Raw genomic sequence first — 25,297 nt, 5'->3', positions numbered from 1 at the left:
AAGAAACAGACTATTGTAAACACATATAAAATACTGAAACTATTTTCCAGGTGTTGCAGTTGATTTGATAGATTCTTACTGCTCTCTAGTGGTCAAAGTGCAGCAGTGCACATTTCACTGCTGTTTTTCAAGGATATCATTTCTAATAGTGAAAAAATAGTGAAATTCCAGTTTGATAGGCCCACTTTATTTAAAATGTGTGTTCCTTTCATTTGTAATACTTAAGTTAGAGTTTAAAAGGGATGTTATTTTACATGTATACACATTTGTTTGCATTATTCTTTGTGAAGTAACATTGAGGGTGATGATGATGACTGTTGATTTATTTATTGTTTACACAATTAAGGAGTTAGTTTGCATTGTCCACCCCTGTTTGTGTGTACTAAGGTTTGTATCTTTGAAAAACATCTTTTTTCTGTCTAACACTCCTTTTTTACGCCAGTCAGCTGTTCTGCCAGAAGCCCCACTGTCAGATCAATGATTAACAAGATCAGCAATAAGGTTAGGCATTCATAAATCATTAATGATGTATTTATTATTTACAGATGACTTGAAGGTGGGGGAAACCTGCCACTATGCACTTTGTGATTGCTCAGATAGAAACAGAAAACAAAGCTCAGAAAACATTGATAATGGCTGAATACCATGTTGTTTTTCCATGCTGTTTATGAACTCTGTGGACACTTGAATGGAAGTGAGTCATTGTTATTATTTCCACCAGTGCATTTCTGCTTCAACAAATCAAAATATCTGATATGACAAGGGTCAATTGTTTACTCTGCCCTCTTTTTGACCCCTTTTAGCTCCCCCTTCGTCAAGCACATTAAAAATAATCATAAACTATGTTTCCAAACTAAGTGTTCAGAATAAAACACACACACACACACGGTACAAAGGAAAAACAAAAAGGTTTTTGTTTGTTTATGTTTTTAGCACCCTTCAATGCTCATAAAGACAATAAATGATAGTAAATGAAATGTCCTCTGGTTACCTGACACTACAATGCACGGTTATCTATTTTGGTGATGCATATTTGTCACACATTCAGAAAATGGACAATAGTGACTCTTGAACTTGGACAAGAAGGGGAAAATCATTGTAATTATCTAATGGTTAACTTTTCCCCTCTTTCAAAACATAGACATCTTGTTTTGACGTCACTTCCGTTGTGTACTTGCAGCCTGTACGATGAACACTTGATCGATATCAACCGTTTTTAAGCACTTTCATCTTGAACTATACAATATCCAAAGCTGAATGTCTGAATATTCGGAATGTTTAATAAAGAAGTTTAAAAAACCTTTATTTCAAGATTTTAATTATCATTGTTCAGGCTTTTATTTTGAAAGGTTTTACCGGACGTACTTGATATGAGTTTGTGGCATGGATGGTTCGCGGGCGCGTGAGGCTTTGTCAATACATCCAGGGGCTTTGCTTAGGTGGCGAAGTCTTGACCCGCCCTGCTCTGCCTCTGATTCGCTAGTACTTGTTGCCTTCGTTGGTGTGATTGGTTAGGGTTAGGCTAAGAATATCGGGGTAAGCCAATCAGAGGCAGAGTAGAGTGAGCCATGACTTCGCCATTCTAGGAAAAAAAAAAAAGTTGGCGAAGTGTACACTTGTCTAACTTCCATGAATCACGTGACTATGGCGAGGACATTCTCCCACGGGAAGACGTGATTATCAGTAGAAGATCAGTGAGAAAGGTAAGACCATATTTCATCCCCATCAATACATGTTGATTCAAACAGGTGTATAACATGAATAACAGACAGCTGCGGTGTGGTTCACATGTATGCAGTCTGATCAGTTTAATACACAGTTTAAAAAGTGTGTTTATGTATTACTGAGTGAGAGAGGCAGAGCAGGGGAGAGTTACCAAAGTATTCTTTACCATGACAAGTTAATTATGAGGGCTTGAAAAGACGCAATGCCTTTTGATGGGAATAAAGTGGAAGGGGAGAGAAAAACTATAATGGTAAGTAATACAGTAATAGTAGGTTAATTGGAGAGAATTATGAAGGTGTTCATTTTGCAGAGGAAAACAATGATGGGACAATAAAGGTATGATTCAAAGTAATCAAATAAAAGCACTTTGATGACTTCTTGTCCATGTTAGCTTAAAAGTTTTTAAAAATGAATTCCTGACCTTGGAAACAGTAGCTGACAAAACAGTCTCACCTCAATGTCCATTAAGTAGCTCCCACTCTGGAGCTTTTGATCAGATTTTGCTATCTTGATCTTGAAGTGTGAGTCTGTTTCCATGGTGAAGAATAGAGTCTGAGTTAAACTATAACTGACACACATGGCACAAAATTACCATTAAAAATCATTCAACCTTACCCCTGAGACAAAGGCACAGAGGTTTTATCATTATCTTATAAAGGCTTTCCACATTCATTCCTACAATCATTAAAAATGACTCATTTTGAATTACCAGTACAGTTTTGAATTAAATATTTGACATGAAATGGAACACTACAAATTGAAGGTCTTGGACAAGTGTAACTAAACCTGGAAGACACAGAAAATATTGTGTAGATATCAGTAAACCCAGTTTGTCTTTTCGAATGAACTTGTGTCCATAACCTGCTTTGCCTTTTTCTTGCAGGAATGTAAAGATGACAGCCGTCATAGTTGTACACGGTGGAGCTTGGGCCATACCGGATCATCTCGCCAAGGCCTCCGTTGATGGTGTGAAGGCTGCAGCATGTGAAGGGTTTTCTGTGCTGAAAAGAGGAGGAAGTGCACTGGATGCTGTTGAGACAGGCGTGAAGGCGCTGGAAGACAACGCTGTGTTTAATGCAGGTATACACAATTATTCTGTCTGAATAGCAGCAACTTTCTGTTTCACTCCGATAAATGAAGGAAACATTCTGCTGTCCACACGGCAGCCAATCACCAGCCTTTTTTGTAATGAATTAAATAAACTTAATATGCAGCACACTGTCTCCATCTCCTGGTGCTGACGCAAAACTCTGCACACCACCACCCACCTCTGGGTGAGGGGAGGTTATGTTGCTGACTTAATATGGGACTCATCCTCGTAATCTGGTATTATCCCAGATGGAGTCTGCACTAAAATCTAATCTACATTTTAGATTATGTCTGGAAACTATGCTGCCCTGCCCCAACTGTATTTCCTCCCTAAACAACATTTTCCCTAGACATGAACAACCTGAACTGTTGAACAAAATAACACACTGCTGGTGTTTTAATTAATGTTTGATCTTTTGGGGATGAGTCCAAAAGCCTGCATGTGGCTTTTTCTGCCTGAGTCCAGGACTGACAAAGACAACAACATAATTACAGAGTCCATGTATCCCACCCCCATCTCAAATAAACGACCTCTTGGCAAAAGTTAATCCCTCGCCCACATGTCACAACAGGCTAAAATAAGTTAAAAGTTGAACCTAAAATAAAGTATGTATGAGCCTTAAATATTTTTCAGTCAAGGTTTTTTCTTTACTAATACTTTACATAGTGATACATACCCTCCCCCTAACAAATACAGTTATGTCAGTGCAAATACAAAACAAATACTGTCAACATTCACCAACCTGAGTGTTAAAATATTAAATAAAACTTACTACATTTTTAGAAAATTAAGCTTCCTGAGAACTACAACATGATATATTACATAATCAGAAACTACCCACATCCCAAGTACTGTGCTGTGTTGCTGCTTCAGTATTGTTTTGTCACCACCCTGTGGACTTGTGAGGATGTATGCATGCAGCATACAATTGAATACATGGAAAGTGAGGAAAAGTTAGAATGTGATACATTTTTAAAGCGTTTTTGGCCATTTTAAGCCTTTATTACAGACAGTGGACAGAGGAGAATAAGACATACAACAAAGATCCCCTGGCCAGACTGGAAACAGGGTGGTTGCATGTTTGGTGGTTCAACCCCTGAGCTACGATGGCACCCTCCCAAAAAATGTGACTAATTGTGGCAAAGGTTTGCACTCCATCATGTGTCTTACAGTTCACAGTGGTTCTAAACACTTTACTGGCTCCAACAGCTGCACACTGAATAACTGTATCAAACATTAGTCTGAGCTGTTGTTTAAGTTAGTGACTAAATGTGACATGTAATTACAGGGCATGGAGCAGCACTAAATATGGAGGGGGAAGTGGAGCTGGATGCCATCATCATGGATGGAAAGACACTTGCCAGTGGTGCTGTGTCGTCAGTGAAGAACATTGCCAACCCTGTGTCACTGGCACGGGCAGTGATGGAAAAGGTGTTGTCTTAAATAATTGACTTTTGTCTCTATTTAAAAGAAACATTAGTAGATTACTAATGGTTAGAAAGGAAGTGATATGGATCATTTTTATAAATGTTTATAATGGCCAACAGTATTTGAATCCAACAGTCCGTTTACCATTCATAAAAGAAATCTTAATTCCATAGACCATTGTACTTTCACTAAGAAAATGAAATTGTTGTGTATCAAAAATTACCAAAAAAGTAATTATTTTTTTATCTGAAAAATATGTTATGTTTATGGATCTTAAACTGAATTGAATCTTAGGGGAACTGTGTGGCAGAGAAAAATAGCAAAGTCTCATTGATTCTTGTTATTTGAAGAGTTATATTATCTGTTCTAATTTTCCCTCACATATTTGCTGCCATGGAAAATCTCAGACTCACCACAGCATGCTGACAAGCAGAGGTGCAAACCTGTTTGCAGAGGGCATCGGCGTGGTCACAGTTCCCACTGATACGCTGGTTACCGAGTATGAGAGAAAAGAATGGGAGAAGCATGAGAGTTATGTTACTGGCGTGTTGGAAGATTTCAACTCTAAGTGGTAGGTTGTGACTTTATTTTGACCTGTTCCTGCCTGCACTTAAATTTCTTCATAAATCTCAAGACAACACCCTTTCAGCCTGAATAGTGTTGACAATATCCTGAAATATATAAACTCACTCCCTTTTCAGAGAATGCAGTGGGTGTATAAAAAACATGATTACATGTGGTCCTCTTCAAACCAGATGAACTGGATTTTTATGTTTACTTTGCCCAAAATCACACAATGTTACAATGTGACTTTGACACTATTAGGCTGATAATGACTTCTAGGTAAATGCCTGCTCAATTTTAAACAGCCCCTGTATTCTGAAAAGCTTGATGCTTTTATATTGAGCCATAGTGAATGAGAGGACCTATCAGCTACAGTAGTAATAAAATATATCCACTTGTAGTTTACAGCATTGCATCCCTTCCTGACAGTCTATCACTCTGTTCCTTAAAGTTGATATAGAAAAGGTGCATTGTCTAGTTAAAATGCTCATTTTATAACGTAACCTATGTACACGTCAAACATGGTGGATGTACATATATGTGCATTCTGTATTTGATAATATAACCTTTCTTCATTCCAGGGCACATGATACTGTTGGTGCAGTTGCTGTGGATTGTGATGGAAATGTTGCATGTGCTACATCAACTGGAGGGATCCGAAATAAAATGGTCGGCAGAGTAGGAGACTCTCCGATTATCGGTATGATTTAATTCACTTGCACTTATTGGACTCTTAAACACGTCTCTACAAAAGTTTTTGTGGGATGAATGTATCTGTCATACCATCTTATCTGTCATTTCTCTGTCGTCTATCTGTCATCACTCCCTGCCACCGTGTGGCCATTCAGAATGAATGATACTACTAACCACATCAATACATCTGAAAGAACAGCTGCTACATAGCTGTTATGTGAGAAGGTTATTGATCAACTAACATTTGGAAGAACTGTTGAACATCATCAATGGTAGGTGACTGTTTTTAGCAGTTTAGAAAAATGCATTAATTGAAGCCAGAGAACTGTGATGAATGTTGCAGGGCCAGTTGCCATTTAAGTTATGTTGAATAATAAATACTGACACACCAGTGATAACTTAAATGAAAAATGAAAAACAGAGTTGTGATAATACACAGAGCTTACTAAATAATGGGCTTAACTTTTTATGAATCAGATCACATTTTATGAAGTCATAAATTGCTTATTAAAACAGGTTAAGATTAAATTTATCAATTGAATTATCTCTCAACTCTGTTATCATTCAATGTTTGTTGAGTTTCACTCCGTTAGAGGATAATAATGTGTGAAAATTCCTTATACAGATTAAAAATAGTTGATTTAATGTCCTTTTCATGTTCTCTCTTGTGAATAAGGCTCTGGAGGATACGCAGACAACTTGAGTGGTGCAGTGTCTTGTACCGGCCATGGAGAGTCCATCCTTAAAATCACACTGGCCAGACTCATTCTTTCACATATTGAACAAGGTTAAGTATCACATTTGGTGAATTTCTTCTGAATATTTAACCACATGTACAGTCTTTGGGGTTATTTCACTGCTTTTGCCAAATGAAATGATCTTGAGGTTTTTAGAATATCATGACATGCCCACATATTCACTTTCTAAATGTCATTTGTTAGTTGACTATTTCATATTTCCATTTCCCCCTGCTCAGGTAAATCAGTTGCAGATGCTTCACAGTTGTCTCTGAGCTACATGGGAGACCGCGTCAAAGGTGCAGGAGGAGCTATCGTAGTTTCTCCATCAGGGCAGTGGGCAGCCACGTTTTCAACAGAGCGAATGGCTTGGGCAGCTGTGGAACAAGATGTTCTGTGGTATGGATTAGACCAAAATGAAAGATTTAAAGAGCAGCTGTCCCAGTAACCATTTTAACAGTCTTTATCCTTATCAGTCATAGTATTGATCCATGCAATAGAGAAACATAAATCAAATAATGCCCATTTTCTTCTTTCTAATTTGTGATATCCAAGCTTCATGTGTTTAGTGACACATACATTGTAAAAGATGGAGATCATGAATGTTACACTATACAAGTCTCAACATCTGAGTCATGTTAACATTTAGTCTATACAATTGATAGCTGAATTCTGATTGCATATGACATATGCACATAGGTAAAATCAGAGCAAAGAACTGCAGCATTGGTGGATCACTCTTTAGAGACTGTATTAAAGGTACATTATATAAGATCAGACTGTGAACAATATAATTGAATGAAAGTAATCAGAAATGTATCTGTAAAAGTTATTTCTCAAATTTGATAGACTGTTAATTTATGTCAGTATTCAAAGTCCTTGTATGAAGTTGATTCTGGTCATATTGTACCTTCTTAAATTCAACTTAAAGAACTTCTATGATTCGTGTTTTTTAATTCTGAGCCTTGGAATGAAGAAGTCTACTAGTTTTCAGTGCTGCCGTATGCTGAAAGCAGTTAACTAGTGGATAGGATAGAAAACCAGCTGTCATCCTGAGAGACGCTCCCGTTTTTAGTAATTATTTATTTGATTAGTTGGCATTCAATAACAAACACTGAGTTTAAAGCTGAGCCAATTAATTGATACTGTGTGTCTGTGAAATGTGTCTGAGGGTTTTTCTCACCAAATGTTTTTCAGTGTCATAAATAGCTGTTTTTGATGCTCTTCAAGCACCTTTAGTGAAATGGACTGTTACCGGGTTGTTAACATAACAATGGCCTTATTCATCAGCCTCTACTTCATTTGGCCTGCAGTATTGTTGGCCTCGCTTCATCCTTTGAAACAATGGCTGCTCAACTAGGAACAAAACTCTTGCTGTTAACGAATGTGATTCAGAATTATAATTAGATAGGATGATCATTTGCTCCCATTGTGACTGAAGATAGAGGGGCAGCTCTGAATGACTGAGCTGCCCCTTTATTTAAAAACTAGTCAAAGAGAAAAGTACCAGTTTCATGTTTTTATAACACTGACAGTGATGTCACATCCTAAACTGGACAGTTTATTTTTTGTAGAATTTGTAGTAACATTTTCATCAATATAGCATAAAAATAATATAGGTAAACACAAAAATAATGTACATAGACACTAACAACATTATCAGAACCTTGATTTGGTTCATTAATTATTGTTATCTGGAGAAATTTAACATGAAATTCCATCAGCAACAGTTGTCTTTTATGAATCTATTGTTCTTCCCATGCAATATTTAGAAAATATATCCTAATCTTACTTAAGAAAGAATATTTTTCTATTTTCTTAGGAGGGTGAGGTATGATGTAACCTTAAGGGGAAGATTAATATTGGTCTGAAAACAACAAACAGTTTACGAAAAAAAAAATGCTATAAATCTGTGTTCTGTTGACAGTAGCTTCAAGGGATAAAAAACAATTTCAATCCTCATTCTTTTTGGTTCTCAGAGTAGGCTGAGTTATTTCTGTTGCTCATATTGTCACAGAATCCTTTATGTAAAATTAATTCACGTGCATGTACAATTTTAGTGATGGTACTGTATTCTGTGTAACTGAAAAAATGTCTGATTGTGTGATTTCCTAAAATGATAATAAAGGATAAGTAAGTCAGATAGTCAGGTGCTCATGTAAACGTTGAAACTCGTTTCCTCGTTTTGAGCAAAAGTGTATTTAGAAGTTTATCTGAAGCTAATATGAGGCTTCAGCTGTCTGAGTGAGTCAGATAAAGTGGAAATCCTCCACATTTGCAGACTTTTTAGTGAAACTGCAGATGTACAGGGTTTTCCTGTTCAGCTGCAGTGGAAGGATTGTAACAAAAAGAGGGAATTTGGCACAAAAAAGTCTAACTTTAAAAGATATTGAACAGGACGAACAATGATTGGCCAGTATGAACAGGACGAATGATTATGATCGGAAAAGCATGTGTCAATTTGTACACCTTAGTTATTTTAGGATGGACTTGGAAAACTGTGAACCTATACCATATTTGTCTTATTTTACATGAGGGGGAGAAATTACAGTAGTATTTTGAACAATGTAGAAATGATTTAACTCCAGGCAAGAAAATGTTAAATGTTTCTCCTTATTTCACTTTGTCACGGAAATAAACTCAACAGTTGAGCACACAGGGAGCCTCTTCTTTGTCAGTGTGTGAGCGTTTTCTCCCATATGGTCATTTCCAGGTGATGAATGCTTTTGAAAAGTGGACCAAAAACAACACATTTTGCCCTTAAATACAATAAACCTCCCTGAAGTCTTTCTACAAAGGTGTAAAGATTGAAAATCCTAATGTATATGTGTGTGTCGTGTGTTTTTGTGTGTGTATGTGTCTACAATCAGTTGCTGTGCTACCTATAAACACTAGCCACGTGACAAGCAGCGCTGCCTGTCAGGGGCTTTGCAGCAGCGGGGCGAATGACGGCAGAGTTAGGGGAAGTTACTGGGAGCTGCTGTGCTAGTATGTAACCTTACATGAACTGGATACAGCGTTGCAGTGAGAAAGAGGTAAGAGACTTATACATATGAAAGCTCGTAAATATCCATACAGCAAAAGTTAGAGCATATGCATGTGGGCGTGATCATCTAACTAGCAGCAACCAGGCTACAAGCAAACTTGGTATCTAAGGCCTGTGCTAACGCGAGCTAGCCAGCCTGGCTGACAGATTTAACACCGAGCTGTCTTGACTTCATATTTAACGCATTTTATGCAACATATTTCAGCGTTTCTGGCACACGTATTTGTTGTGTATATATAGAAACAGAGCTAACGTAGTCTGTTTAGGTGTAGAGTTGCCTTGGGTGGTAACTTCCTCCACAAGTTACCGTTAGCCTGCTAACATATGAGCGTGTTGTTGTTAGCCGTGCAACGTTAGCAAGCTAACCAGCAAACAACTCTCTGGCACCAGCAGAAACTGGTCGCTTCTATATGGACATGAAGTAATATAAGGTGATATTAAATTGTGCCGTCAAGTGACCTGTACTAGACTAAATTAATATAGTGTAGGTTGTTTTTATGCACTATTCACTTCTGGCCTGTTTCAGGTTGTGCAACTTATTTGATCAGCAAATGTTACACTGCGGGTCATTTAACATGAAGTTGGCAAAAAAGAAGAATTCACTAGCACTTATAAAAACAGATGTTTGGCAGTGCTCAAATTTCTACTAAACCTTGTTGTCTGACGGAAATTGTTCAAACTGTGATGCTGTCAACGTTGTTTTAACGTTGCAGGAGGTCAGTAAACCATTTAGCATATGGAGCTGATGCGGGAAGCCCAGAAGAGAAGTTTTTAGCTTTAAGTCAAGCTATGTTTAACAACTGTAACATATACTTAATGCACAGATATTTAATCTAATGTGACAGCTATCCTCTACAGATGATACACAGACACTTGTTGTAACTTAATTAACGCTGTAACATTATTAATACTGTATGCTTCACTGTAGTTCACACTGTTTCTTGAACAGTAGTTTTGCCTCAGATACAATAGAAGCACACAGTGGTCCCCTGAGCCCAGTGAAGTGCACTCTGTGCTGCTGGGATGATGGTACATAGTAGCTTGTAGTCTTGAAGCATTAAAAAAAAAAAAGGTTATTAGAGCCTGCTTCTCATGCAGTCACGCTCAGTAGTTTCACCTGTTTATAAACATTTCTTGTTTATCTTTCTGAGGATTGTTGTGTTGTGCTGTGTTCGAATACACTAAGAGAAACTAAACCGGAGTCACATTCCTTGTATGCGTAAACATACTCGGCCAGTAAAGATTGTTGTGATTCTGATTCTGCCTGTGTTGTTTCCATACAGGAAGGCAGCAGCATTCATGGATATTGTGGACACCTTTAACCATTTAATACCCAGTGACCAGTTGGATGACTCCCTGATAATAGGCCAGAACTTGGAATGTGAAGCCAGTAATGAGTTTGGGCCAGGACTCGGACTGGAAGATTCACTGAAGAACATGCTCAGTGACAAAGATCCCATGTTTGGATGTGCAAGCGCTCAATTCAATCTGCTGGACAATGAGGACTCCACTTTTCCAATTGCTAGCTCAACAGGTATGTCTGCAGACAGCAGTGTGTAAAAATAACACACATGTGGTTTCAAATCAGGACTAAATTCAAAAGCAAAGTAACATATTCTATCATGTAAGACTTTATTATAAAAAGCTATTCATAATGAACTGGTATAAAAAGCATATACAGCTAGTGTTGGGCGTGAAATGGCTCATTCATTCTTCAGCAGTGATGGTTTTCTGTGATGTTTGTGCTTAGTTTTCAATTTTACTTTTTAGGTGGTTGAAAAAGAAAACCATGTAGGTCACCTAGGTCTCCTTAGATTTAGATATGCAGGCAAAATCCTGACCTTGTTATAAATGCCTGTATGTACACAACCATTTTAATTTCATTGTAAAGAAATAAAACCACAGTTAGATATTACAAAATTTAAACAGTGTTTGTTTTACTTGAGCATTTGTGTTTTTAAAAAATCATGACACTGGTTCTTGGTCAATATATTTTGTATTGCTGAAGGATGAAACAGCTGAGGGAAATTCTATTCTAATAATTAGTTTGTTGATTTTTGTTTTTTTAATGAGTTTTTTATGTGCCAGTGTCAGTCAAATTACTTGTCAACCGTTGTAATTGACTATTGCTGTTGAAGAATGTTTTTGAGTTGATAATTTTGCCCTTACACTGATACATTAAAAGATAAACTTCATTTATTTGTTTTTGTCGTGGCAGGTCTTGATGACGGTTCAGCATCCACAGGCCTCAGCAGTGAACTGACAGTTGCAGAGACCACAAAAGTCAAGCGGCCTGTCGGCAGGCCGAAGAAACGTCCTTGTAATTTAGAATTAGGTAAGCCTGTGCTCATCTAGATCTCTATTTCCACCATATGACACCTTTTTAAATTAGATATGAAGTGACACATTTTTCTATGTTTTGCTTCCTCTTGTTAAAACAGAAAATAGTGGCGGTCCACAACCTGCTAACACACCCGCCAACATCATGACCAGAGGACGACCAGGAAGGAAACCAGCCAACAGGCTACAGAGGTCTTTTCTGATCGAGAAAGGAGTTAAAGGCGCCCAGCTGAAGAAAGAATTAAATCTGGGAGGGCGTATCAATGTTAATGATCTTGATGGTGGATTATGGCTAAAGCCTTCAGTTGTATTAAGACGATTGACTGTTACAATTGGAGGATTTAAGATCGAGTTACTTCCAGGACCCTCTTACACACAAAATATTGATGTAAGCTTTGAGGATGGTTTGACGTACGGTGGGGACATTGGATACGCCGTGTTGCCTGATGATACTGTCAACGTTCAGAATCCCGTACCGGAGAATGCGGCAGAGACGGATGTAAGTGAGAAGAGCTCTGCTGATGATGCACCTCTTGGGCTGGGCCCGTATGTGAATCCTAATGACGTGCAGACAGCCAACGGGACTGTAACGGGGAGCGGCTGCACGCAAGAGACAACACTTGACAGTCAGAGTGTGTCTGAAAAGCACAATCCAGCCAATAAAGAAAAAGATGGCATCAAACCACCACAAAACAATGAGAACAATGGAACTACTGTTAGTAATGAGATGGATGTTAAGGAAAAGCAACAGACTGTGGACAAAAATCTGCTTAAGTCTAAACAAGGACTGACTTCTAATAAGAACAAGAGCTTGGTTTCATGTAAACCAAGCAACGCGATTAAGGGATCTAAAGTTTCCCAAAATATGCCATCCAAAGTTATCCAAAGAGGAGATCTGCACAAAATTAAATCTCTGAAGGAAAAGAAAAGCATTGCACCTTTAAAAAGGCCTGGAGATAACACACAAAGTGAGCCTGCTACTAAAGTGCAAAAGATACAAGGCACAGGAGATCTTAAAGTGAAGCCAAAGTTGCCAAGTACCCCCAGTCCCACAGGCAAGAAGATCCCATCAGCTGTCAACCGTGTTAATGATCAGCAGGGTCCAACCAAACCTGCTCATTCTCACAACAGCGCCAAAGTTGAGACCGCTCAGCCGACACACGGCCGTCCAGGCCATTCTTTAAAAACACCTGAAGAAGGAGGGCAGGAAAAAGCTAAAATGAAAAAGCCAGAAAAGATCCTTCAAAGACAAAAAAGTAAAAACGCAAGAAGCATCTCTGTGGACGAGCCGCAGCTGTTTATTCCGGATAATGCCCCTGTTGTGAAGAGGGAAAGTGCTGATGAGCAACCTGCTAACAGTGAGACTGTATGGGATGGAAACAACTGCTGTGGTCTGTGCAAGAAACACCATAACAACATGTAAGTGTTGCACTTCACCTAAATATACAGAAGTACATATTGTAGGTTTAACTTGACAGAAAAAGATATTTAATTTGACAGCTGTTTTTTTTCTTTCTGTTTGTAACAAAACTGAACAACACTGAGTTACATTTTCTCATGGCAGCATCGAATATTTGAGCGGTTTTAAGAATTAAGACAAAAGATGTGATTAAAGCTGAAACTAAAAATGATTTTCATTATCAGTTAATCTGCAGGTTACTTCCCTGATTAAAGGGTTAATCATTTTGTCTGTAAAACATCAGGAAACTGAAAAATACCCATTACAATTTCTTAAAATTGCTTTGTTGATGTGACAAACACTTCAAAACCTAAAGATTTTCATGTAAGACACGGAAAAGTGTCACATTTAAGAAGCAATAACCGTGCAACGTTTTGCATTTTGTGCTTGAAAAATTACATAAACGATTAATTAAGCATCAGAATACTAAACAGATTAATTTTCTGTTTATCAACTAATCAGTGAATTGCAGCTCTAATGATGATAATGACGATGAAGGGGAAGTGAAAGCCAGTGAGCCACAGCATTTACACAACGGAGGAGGAAATCTCTTTTTATTAAACAAAGACCATGGGAATGCGTTACAGTCAAATGCTCTGTTGTCTGGTTAAAACAAGCAGCTGTTTGAATAAACAAAAAAGGAATTTAAATATCGCTCTCAGTTTTGGTTCTATGGCAGAGTGCACTCAGGTGCTCACAACGATCATTTGCAAACACACCTTTTTACAATGGAACGGCTCTTTCTAGGTTCATGGTAGGCTGCGGTCGCTGTGACGACTGGTTCCACGGTGACTGCGTTGGCCTCGACCTGACGAAAGTACGTGAAATGGAGGAGGAGGACCAGATGTACGTGTGCTTGAAGTGCTGCGAGGAGGAAAGCAAAAAAGTGGAGCCCGAGGCCCAGAGCGCAGCCAAGCCAGAAATAAAGACTGAAGTACAGGATCATAAGCTGCCACCCAAGCCCAAGCCCAAGCCAGGACCCCCCCAGACACTCACATCAGGGGGGGTCAGACCAGTAAGAAAGGTAAGTCATGTCATTTTTTTTTTTTTTTAATAAAGCTGTTTGATTGTGTATTAAATAAATGTAAATCTTTTATTCATAAAGGATATGTTGTTATTTGTTTCCCCCAGCTAATTCATCCTCTGATATTAATCATAGCCAGTGTTACCAGTACATAAGGGTTTGTTGTGTTTTTTGCTTTTTGCTCTGCCCGCACACAAGGCTTACACAATGGTGTGTGGTTAACATGGTGTACTCACTAAGCTTATGTTCTCACGTAAAACTCACTTGTTTTCCTAAGATCTCATTCTGGGTTGTTTTTTTTTAACTTTGGCAGTGAGGTATTGACAATTCATATGTAATATTTTCATGTTATCATTTTTGTTTATAATATGCTTTCTAAATATGTGGCAGTATTAATAATTGGGCCTTTTTTAATTTCTTTCCTAAAATAGGAATCTGATAGAAGGCAGTCCATGGACCTGAAAGAAGCAGCTCATAAAACAGGTATTTTTTGTAAGGGTTTTAAATGTAAATAATTACATAATTCATATTTTTGTTTTTTTCTAATACCCTGAGGTGGCTTAATGGCCAGACTGAGTATACTGGTCTCATGGTTCAATGTTGCTACGATATGATAAACAAAATCAGAATGAAGACAAAATATGACTAAAAATTGTTTTGTTTTTTAAGAGTACACATAAGGTTGCTATAGGTGTCTGTTACTTAGCTTGGAAACTTTTGAAGACCTTTTTATAGCGGCAGTTCAGATAAGACATATGACAAATTTCCTCATCAAACATGCCTCAAGACTACAGTTAATTATACAGTGTATCTGCACATGATTGGAAAAGAAGAACATAAACTACATTTCTGAAACCAGTGTAATCATTTGTTGGTGACAGGTTTGAAACTTGACACAGTCTGATTTTGTCATAACCTCCCCAAAACCTTGACACTGTTGATATTTTGAAATATAACACAGTTCACAGAAAATGGCAACAGAGAGTGAGGAGGACATTTTCAGACTTTGAAATACTGTTGGACATAATTAAAAAACATAAATAAATAAGGGAGTGTGTCTGTAGGGTCTCTTAAAATAGCTGTAATCTATGTTGTGTCAGTTCTGTTGTTCTGTTTTAGTTGTGATGAACCCCACCTGCAACTTGATTTGTTCACATTCTTTGTTCAATTCAGAATAATAAAAAATACCAATGTCCTTTTGTTAGAGATTAGAAAACAGCAGAAAATTCAAACATCTCAACCATATATGTCACATGTGTGTGTGTCATGGAATAACTCTGCATTGAAACTCAATACTGAATCTCAGTACATATTGTCTTCTCAGGTGTTCACATGAAACTAGAGACAAGAAGTAAGACTCCATCTTCAGCTTCAAAGAAACCTGCATCTGTGGAAGAAATCAGGCGGAGTGTGCGTGAATCTCTCAAAGAAATCCTTATTCAGAGGTAAGAATGATTTAACATTGTTCGAATGCTAAAATGTACATTTGCCTTTTTATTCTAAAGCTTTACAAATAATTACCCAAGCATACCAAATATGTGATGCTTTCTACTTTTTAGGTTGAAGGAGTCTGATTTGAATGTCTCAGTGGAGAGGGCCTCTGAAGTTGCCAAGAAGACAGAGAGAGAGCTTTTTCACTTGTATAAAGACACTGAAAACAAATACAAGAACAAGTATAGAAGCTTAATGTTTAACCTCAAAGATACTAAAAATAATGTAAGTACAGTTTTGTACTATTTCCATGCAAAATCAGTTTCTCAGTGTTGCATTTCAAATTCAATACAAAGTACTCACACTTGTTTTGCCTTTATTTATTTTAATTGTATTGTTTAGGTCCTGTTTAAGAGGGTTCTCAAGGGGGAGATATCTCCTGCTAATCTAATCCGAATGAGTCCTGAGGAACTGGCCTCAAAGGAGCTGGCTGCCTGGCGACAAAGAGAGAACCGACATGTGAGTAATGTTCAAATCATTTCTGTAGTTTTCTTCCAATTCTGTTTCAGAAATTCACCACAATAGCTCACAATGGGCCTCATTCACTAATATGTGCGTAGAAATGTTCTTACTTTGCGCGCAAAATAAGAGTCCATGCGAAATTACCGTCAGATTCAAGACACGTCGACAGGTGCTCGCCCGCAATTTGCAATCAGCATACTGCTACGCCCCCATTTCTCGATATAAGGAAATACATTTGCTTGGTGTATCATAGAGGAAGTGGTGAAGTTGTTGTTAAAGAGAAGCATGGCTCCCAAAGCAAAAAAGCAGAAGAATTTTACGACTGAAGAAATTTAAACAATAGTGTCTGAGATGGAAGCCAGAACAGGTACACTTTTCTAAATTGTTTCCTTGAGAGTGATGATGATAAAAAAAACAACAACAATGCGGTTTAGGCTGCAATAACCGAGGTGGTGAATGTTGTGTCCCCTGAGATACGCACTGTGGCTCAGGTAAAAAAAGAAATGGTTTGACATTAAAGTTGATGCGAAAAAAAGAATAATAAACCAGAAGAAAAGAAGCAAACAGCCGGAGGACAAGGACCACCTGATCTGTCAGCCCGAGATGAGACTCACTGTAATTATTGGACAGACATCCATAAGTGGGATACTTCCAAGAAATGAGGGTGAAAGTGATGACATGCACCACAGACTTTCACCCAGAGGTTATTTATTTCATAAATAAAATAAGATATTTGCAATTGACTGTTTTTGTAAATAGCAAGTACAATGCTATCAGGATAACATTTCCATTTTAGTCAAATGAAAACAGCAATGCAAACAAAACTTCAAATTTGAATTGTAGTCCCAGATGATGCTGGAGTGTAGGATGACGTGCCGTCAACATCTCACTCCCAGCTGCCAGCCACACAGTCCACTTCCCAAAGCATGCCTCAGGAATCTCGTCGGCATGCCAGCGTCCTGACTACCAGCTGTCCACAACCAGCAGGCTCTCCTGGATGCCGTAGCGTCAGGCATGAAAGACATCATGAAACATTGGAACAATTATTGGATGTCCTCACTTATAAATAAGTGCATATTTTGAAGTGTTGTGTGTTTCATCTGCTTCAGAAAAATGTAGATATGCTTAAGATACAGTATGGTATCCTACGTGTTTGTGTCCAACATGGAAAAGCCAGTTATTTCGTAACAGTATTACTCAGTTTGCCATTTTAAAATTAGGCTTTTTAACTTACCATCATTAGAGATGCTGCATTAAGTCATGGTGAGCCTGAACTGGAGCCCTGCGGGGAGATCCCACATTTGGTTGTGCGTCATGTGGCCTGCAGTCTAGTTGCGGCTCTCATCCAGGTGATAGGGGAACGCCATGAGCCATTGCAATGTTGTGAAGGACACAGCATGCCAGAATGATCCCGTACACCTTCTCTGGGGTATAAAGGAGCTTGCCCCAGCTGTGTCCAAACACATCTGACGGCCCACGGGCAGCCCAAAGGTGCGCTCTATTACAGCGTGTGTGGAGGGGCCTGCACATGGCACCTCTTGAGGGGTTAAGGGATTGGCAAATGGGGTCATCGGCCATGTTTTTAGGCCATAGTCACAGTCACCTAAACAATATAAAATATTTTAACATAAAGAGTGTTTAGATTTAATAGCCTACATAAAAGATGCTCACCAACAAGCCATCACATCGTTTCTCACAGCTCCTGCCTCCAAATACATTCCTTCTGTGCTGTTGTGTAAAATGAAGGAGTCATGGGTACCTCCTGGCTAGTGGGCCTCAGCGTTGAGTATGGGGCAGTCAGCATCACAGATTACCTGCACGTTGATGGAATGGTAATTTTTACGGTTCATAAATTGGATGGAGTTGGTAGCTTTGATGCGCTCGTGGGTGCAGTCTATTGCTCCAGTAGTGTTTGGCATTCCAGCAGTGCCATGGAACCCCCTCTCCACACTACTCTTGATATTGTTCATCATAAGGGAATTTAACATGGTTGGGCATTAGCCTTATGATGGGTTGGCACAGCTCAGAGAAGGTTGTGAAATCCCACCCTGATCTGCTGTTTCCCTCTGAAATGTCCCTGTAGCCAGAAAACGGATAGTGGACTTGAACCTAAGAAGGTAAGAGCGGTGTGTCTGATGACTTAGATGCTGCTCCAGGGCAGCTGCAGCAAAACTTGTCTCAGCAGTTGGAAACGGCTGATAAGCCATTTGTCACTCCCTTCAAACTTGTGTCGGTCTCTGAAGATGCGCTCTCTCCTGAAGGCAGGGGCTGTAATATCTTCCAGCAAGGCTAGATATGCCATCTTAAAGGCTTTTACACCGGGGGTGTGACGAATAAACGACACAGAAATGCAAAATACTCACCTGCAAATATTTGCATCAAAACTAATCACACCAGCAGTGATATAAATTTGTGACAGAAACACAAATCAGCGACAGCTCATTCTTCTGTCAGTCAGCCTGGTGAAGGCAGTTTGTCCGGCCGCTGTCCTCTCAGCTCCCCAAGAGCTGCACCTGACAGACGGCTGCTTCTGTGGACAGAGACACTGAACGCAGATCGGAGTTGGTGTGGATTGAACAGATATAATGCTCTCTTCTTCTTTTGTCATGAGGAGGAGGAGGAGGACAAGATCATCATCACTGGATGATGTCAGCATTGATGATCCAATTGGTGGGAGTAGCTGATCATTTAAGGCCAACTCAGTAAAAACGATGAAAACCAAAACTGTTACATTTCAATATGGACATTCTCATATACTCTATTGTAAGCTAGGACTGGGGCACTCAGTTTTTATAGTTGAATATTTTGAATTATGACAATAATTGATGAGGATGAAAGGGCATCAATTTCATGGTTATTTAATGCATTCGCAGTTTAATATGCTATGCATTTAGTTAAAAGGTCTGTGTTTACATTTTCTAAGACAGCTAGGTTTCATCATTTTTGCATACACATGGTCTGAGGCAGTTCTAAATTCAGGTGAGAAAATATTGATGAATCCCAGATTTGTGAGTAAAATGTTCATACGCATGATGTTTGTGAATGAGGCCCAATAATTCTGAAGTGAAAGTTAAGATCAAGTTACTTGCCCTTTTAAGTTCTTAGTAAACAAAAAAATGAAATATTTTACTTCAATATCTTTCCTGTTGTTGATATTATTGTTAAAATGGATGCCTGTATTTTGAAATGGAAACATTTTAGTGGCCCTCAAAAAAACAAATTTTGTTTTTCATTTTACAGACTATTGAAATGATTGAAAAAGAGCAAAGAGAGGCAGAGAGACGGCCGATCACTAAGATCACACACAAAGGGGAAATTGAAATTGAGAGCCAAGAACCAGTGAAAGCACCTGAGCCTGCAGAGGTAAGACTAAACATGAACACTGCATTATATTTACACAGAAAAGTAAAGGAGGATGAGGTGTCTAATTGAATTTCTTTTTTTCCCCCCTTTTTCCAGCTTGAGCCTCCCCCCAAAGCGACAGAAGTCTCAGCAGAACCTCCAAAAACCCCAGAGAAGAAAGAAGAGAGTACCAAGACAGAGAAAGACACTACCAACCAACACAAATCTCACTTATTTGACCTACACTGCAAAATCTGCACAGGTATAAACCTGATCTCAGTCACTAAGCTCCTCTTTAATGCCATGTCATTACCTTCAGTTACCGACTTGCTGCATCTTTTAAAATTATCCTTATAAGGTCGTATGGCACCCCCTGTGGAAGAATCACCAACCAAAGTGGTCAAAGTTGCTACTACTGTGGTTAGGAGGCAGTCCACCAAAGCAGACGAGACAAAGAGCACAAATCCACCTGCAATCGACGACGACCTGCACCTCACCGTTTTAGAGGAGAGCTTCCGGAGTGCTCAATCAGGCTACGACGGAAGGTAAGCAGTCATTTCTGACACTTTGTATGGTTCTTGTGTGCCACTTATTTTTGGACAGATGCTTCATTGCTGCTATAATCGTCACAGATCGGATCATAAAGCCGGAAGAGATGAAGAGGCTGCTTTCCTTTCCAACTTGAAGTCCCTATGGCGAGGTTTCATTCATATGCACGCTGTGGCAAAGCTTGTGACCAAAGCTTTCCCTGTATCAGGCATTCTGGACAACTTGACTCAGGTAAGGTGGACACAATTGAACAAGTTTAGAGTTTGAACAGCTGCTGCAAAGTATTGTACATCATAAGTATGTAAGTAAGTAAAGTTTGTTTTCAATTTTTCAATAGGACCTTCCAGACAGCATTCAAGTTGGCGGGAGGATAAGTCCACAGACAGTGTGGGACTACTTGGAGAAGATCCGTGCAACTGGAACTAAAGTGAGTTTTTGGCAGCTTTCTTTTTGAAGGGATTATCCACCCAACTGTAATTAGGACTGTGCGATATGACGATATACAGACGGGTGACAAATTAAAGGAAACGCCAACATAAAGTGTCTTAGTAAGGTGTTGGGCCACCACGTGCCACCAGAACAGCTTCAGAGCACCTTGGCATTGATTCTACAAGTCTCTGAACACTACTGGAGGGATGAGCACCATTGTTCCAAAAGATATTCCCTCATTTGGTGTTTTGATGATGGTGGTGGAGAGTTCAATTGGGTTCAGATCTGGTGACTGTGAAGGTCATAGCATATGATTCACATCATTTTCATACTCATCAAACCATTCAGTGACCCCTCGCGCCCTATGGATGGGGGGCATTGTCATCTTGGAAGAGACCACTCCCATCAGGATAGAAATGTTTCATCATAGGATAAAGGTGATCACTCAGAACATTTTTGTATTGATTTGCAGTGACCCTTCCCTCTAAGGGGACAAGTGGACCAAAACCATGCCAGCAAAATGCCCCCCACAAAATAATAGACCCACCAGATCCCCTCACTGTAGGGGTCGAAAAGAGTTGCTCTTCTGTTTTTCCCTACATATCACACTAATGCATGAGCAGTACATTCATCAAATGTGTGCTGTCAACCACAATTTCCCTATTTACTGATGTCTTTCCCATAGATATAAATACAGATGTGAATTTAGTCACTGTTCGTATTGAAACACAACAGCCAGTTGAACAGTCTTTATGATCGCAGCTCCTTCCATCCATGCCCCAACAATGAACCCTCTTTCAATGTCACTTAGATCTTATCCTCTTGCCATCTTGATACAATATCAGAATCAACTGGGCCTGCTCAGCATTTTTATACATGCCACAGAGCATGATTGGATGTTAATAGCTTAATTGTACCATGCAGTTCACCTGTGTGGAAGCATCTGCATTTGTTATGTTTCTTCAGTCATTTATTCAGGTTTTTCCTTTAATTTGTCATCCGTCTCTATATCGTGTGACGACACAAAAACATCTATTGTTTCATATTATGCTCTATTGTTTTCGTTGTATCGCAAGTTACTCTCTTTACGGCAATATTTTCATCATTTGGACTTACAGTAACATAACCAGTGTAGTCGTCTTCAACTCTCCACTGCTTACTGTCTCTCCTCCACTCCGCTGAGCCCACTGAGCCCCTCCCGAGGTGGAACAGAGAGCAGATGTTAACTAACACAACCATAAATGATGCAGTAGAGACTATGTTTACTTGTTATTTACCTAATTTATGTGCACTCCTTTCATTTTAGCTTAGTGCTAGAGTTTCTACTTCATTTCTACGTCATTTATGATCACGCTACTCACCTCCGTGCTCTGTGGTTCAGCAAGGGCGGGGCTGCTCCTCCACACACATACCATGTGCACACTCTTGGTGGGCACAGACTAGAAACTATTTATTCATTGAATTCACAGAAAGTGTGCTGTATCATGATATGCATCTGTAATGCAATGTAATCGTAATGTAGAATTCAGATATTAAATGCTTTCATCTATAATTATATATGATTTTTTACTATAACTATTAAAACTCTTCTCCATAGAGAACTATTTTTACTGACACTATGCTTTTTCTTTTATTAAAGGAGGTGTGCCTGATTCGCTTCGCCCCTGAGACAGAGGAAGATGAGATCTCTTACACTCTTCTATATGCCTACTTCAGCAGTCGTAGGCGTTTTGGGGTGGTGTCCAACAACTTGAAACAAGTGAAGGACATGTATCTCATTCCCTTAGGTGCCACTGAAAAAGTACCACACCAGCTTGTTCCCTTTGATGGGCCAGGTAACCTGAACTCTCGTCTCTTATAATTACTTTCTCTCTGTGAATTAAACATTTCTGATCTTTCAAATTTAAATCTTATGATTTGACAGGTTTGGAAAACAACCGTGCCAACCTTCTCCTCGGACTGATCATTCGCCAGAGACCGAAAAGGGATTTCCTTCCTGTGGAAATAAACAAAACTGCAAGGAGTATTCCTGAAATCACACCAATCACTGTTTCCACAAAAGATACACAAGTGACGGAGGAGGAGGATGAGAAATTTTACCTCACTTCCTTGACAGCTGCACATAAAAAAGAGAAGGACAAACCACTTAACACTACTGAAGATGTCGATGAGCCAATTACAGAGTCTTTTGAAGAACCATCTGCATCAGAGGAGACCAACAGTCAGGAAGCCCAAAAACCTTTGCGCTTTCTTCCTGGTGTGTTAGTTGGTTGGGGTGGGGAATTACCACTTCCACCAGATGTCGGAGGAAAGCCTCCAACAACAGGAGATGACACCCAGAAAACCCAACCAGCTCCAAAAACAGAAGCATCCACTGGTGGGAACTCGAAAAGTACAACAGCTGCTGCACCACGAGAGCGCTTTGTCATTAAGAAGAAAGAAGCTAAACCTGTTAAAGCTGAACCGGAGCTCTCCATCCAGACTGATACATCTGCTGCTAACAAGCCATCAGGAAAAGACGCTGCAGCGGCGCCACACAGCGCGTCCGTCTCTCTGAAAGATAAGCCTCCAGATGTATCGACTGAAGCATTCCTGGCAAGCTTGTCAACAGCTCCAAGTGGGACTGAAACTAGTAGCAGTGCTGCAGCAAACAAAGGTGACTCCTGCCTTTTGTCTGAAACTGAAAAAGGAACGACTGAAGGGAATTCTTTGTTGCAGGCAGATTCCCAGACTGCTTCAGATAACACAAATAGGTCAAAACCCCCTTTAAGTGGAATATTGAAAAAATCTTCTGCTTATTCCAGTGTGAATGAAGATAAAACAATGGTGCTACAAAAGGATAAAACCAGCCACCCAGCTCCTTTGAGTCCTAAACCTGTTCCTGTGTTGAGCAGCAGCAGACATGATCCAGTTACACCATTTCACCAAGGATTTTTACAGATTTCTCAGGCAGAGAAAAAACCTGAGCAACAAAACCAAACTATTCGATCATTCCTGAGTGAGAAGGAAGATCCTGGCATGTCTCAATCTGGTGCTATGGTAACTCCGACTGTATACCCTCCCACAGTCCAAGGACCACAAACAGTGTGTTACCCAGAAGCCTCTCAGCTCCAACATAACTCAATAACAGAACCAGCTCTCCCAGTATACAACAGCGCTGCACCTTTCCCACTGCAGCAGCAACAGCCTCAGGTACCTGGCAGCTATAATTACCCATCTGGTCCTCCTCCTAACACTTTCTCCACCACACAACCCCAGGATCAGAACCATGGTACACCGTGGGCTCAGGATAGCGCTTCACATGCTCTTCCTGGACCTGAGTCACAGTACCCCGAGAGTTACCCCGAACCATCTGGCCGACCTCCCTCCCTGGCCAAAGTCAACAAGCGTCTAGAGGAGCGATACAGTGACCCGTGGGAGAGGCCACGAAGCACAGAGGACAGAGACCATGGGAGGCACAGCCACCACAGAGACTCCCATCACGGGAAAAAGAGCAGACACCACGACCGGGAGAAAAAACACGACCGCAGCCACAACGACAAGTACAGAGAGAGGAGTAGGCATCACGGACACTCAGACGACCGCTACGGTGAGAAGAGGAAAGAGAGGCACCACAGCGACGACTATAGCAGCCGTCACAAGGACAGACACAGACATCGACGGGACTCTGATTATGAGAATGGACGGAGAAGTTCAAAAGACAGTTACTCATAATTATGTTTTTTTTTTTTTTTTAAGTCCTGCTAGAGAGTGTTCGGAGCTCTAAGAAAGAGACTTTCAGCTTGTTGATCACTTGGCTGGTTCAAACCACTTCAGCTACTTGGGTTGCTAGTGGAGTTTTTTTGTTGTTTTATTCACCGATCTGCAGCTTATATGCCATTTCCCTCATAGAAGTTCCATTTTATGTTATTTACAGTGCAGCCAAAATGAGCTATCATTTCAGTGGGATTATGAAGATCATTATGTTCTCTTCAGACCAACTCAATATTGGAACATTTTCAATTTCAAATTTTTAACCTTTTTATTGTATATATCGTGTTCATATTGAGCTGCTGCACTGACCACAGATGATCAGTTAATGTTTTCAGTCTCATGGTAACATACAACTCAAGTGTGGATCATTTGGTGAAAAGTTTTAAGTTCAGACATTTGGCATGAATGTAACACATAAAACTTTTAAAGGACCAGTGTGTAGGCTTTAGTGGCATCTAGTGGTGAGGTTGCAGATTGCAACCAACTGAATACCCTTTCCCCCCTCAACCCCTCCCCTTCAAAGTGTGTAGGAGAACCAACGGTGGCTGTGAAAAACGCCAAAGGCCCTCTCTAGAACCAGTGTTTGGTTTGTCCGTTCTGGGCTACTGTAGAAACATGGCGGTGCAACATGGCAGGCTCAGTGGAAGAGAACCTGCTCTCTATGTCGATAAAAAGGGCTCATTCTAAGGTAACGAAAACACAATGATTCTTATTTTCAGGTGATTATACACTAATTAAAACATACTTATGAATATTATATTTCATTTCTGCCAAGTCTGTTCCGCTGCCACTAAATCTTACACACTGCACCTTTAACTGAGGACAGAGATCTAAACAGTAGCTTTGTTTTTTTTTTCAAACTGAGTTTGTTTTAAATTGCTTAAATATTTTATTTTATTTTACTTACTTTCTATTGAAGAGGTATGTATATTTTGGCTTGTAATATACATTAGAAATGAAGTGTGCCTTTGCACTGTGTGTTTATGTACAGTTCGTAATAAAGCTAATCTTTTTTTATTGTTGATTATAAAAAAAACACTTCTCATATTTCTTTGTACAGTAAATGTATTAAAGATAAAACCCTCTGAATACTGGATTTACTTTGTACTATTCTAATGATTTTTAGACTGTAAAGTCAATATCTTCTAAAACAGACAATCAGAGC

At 39.5% G+C, this 25,297-nt stretch overlaps 2 protein-coding genes across 2 annotated transcripts; both read left to right on the top strand.

Annotated features, from left to right (window-relative positions):
* Window positions 1-1,569: 1,569 nt before the first annotated feature.
* Window positions 1,570-8,893, top strand: si:dkey-103j14.5 (isoaspartyl peptidase/L-asparaginase). Its single transcript, XM_067609899.1, has 7 exons — window positions 1,570-1,703; window positions 2,609-2,805; window positions 4,104-4,246; window positions 4,651-4,814; window positions 5,389-5,507; window positions 6,177-6,287; window positions 6,477-8,893. The coding sequence occupies exons 2-7, from the start codon at window positions 2,619-2,621 to the stop codon at window positions 6,683-6,685; spliced, it is 933 nt and encodes a 310-aa protein (XP_067466000.1). The 5' UTR covers window positions 1,570-1,703; window positions 2,609-2,618; the 3' UTR covers window positions 6,686-8,893.
* A 237-nt stretch (window positions 8,894-9,130) lies between these two features.
* On the top strand, window positions 9,131-25,226 carry phf3 (PHD finger protein 3). Its single transcript, XM_067609898.1, has 16 exons — window positions 9,131-9,272; window positions 10,567-10,817; window positions 11,502-11,618; window positions 11,725-13,042; window positions 13,830-14,106; window positions 14,538-14,589; window positions 15,431-15,551; window positions 15,666-15,822; window positions 15,940-16,056; window positions 19,300-19,422; window positions 19,519-19,663; window positions 19,760-19,946; window positions 20,034-20,181; window positions 20,288-20,377; window positions 22,019-22,214; window positions 22,304-25,226. The coding sequence occupies exons 2-16, from the start codon at window positions 10,583-10,585 to the stop codon at window positions 24,091-24,093; spliced, it is 5,073 nt and encodes a 1,690-aa protein (XP_067465999.1). The 5' UTR covers window positions 9,131-9,272; window positions 10,567-10,582; the 3' UTR covers window positions 24,094-25,226.
* The last annotated feature ends 71 nt before the right edge of the window (window positions 25,227-25,297 follow it).

Source organism: Thunnus thynnus, chromosome 14 (genome assembly GCF_963924715.1).
Source record: "Thunnus thynnus chromosome 14, fThuThy2.1, whole genome shotgun sequence".
Taxonomy (NCBI): Eukaryota; Metazoa; Chordata; class Actinopteri; order Scombriformes; family Scombridae; genus Thunnus; species Thunnus thynnus.
The sequence above is the reverse complement of the archived record's forward strand: the minus strand, read 5'-3'. Positions and strand labels throughout refer to the sequence as shown.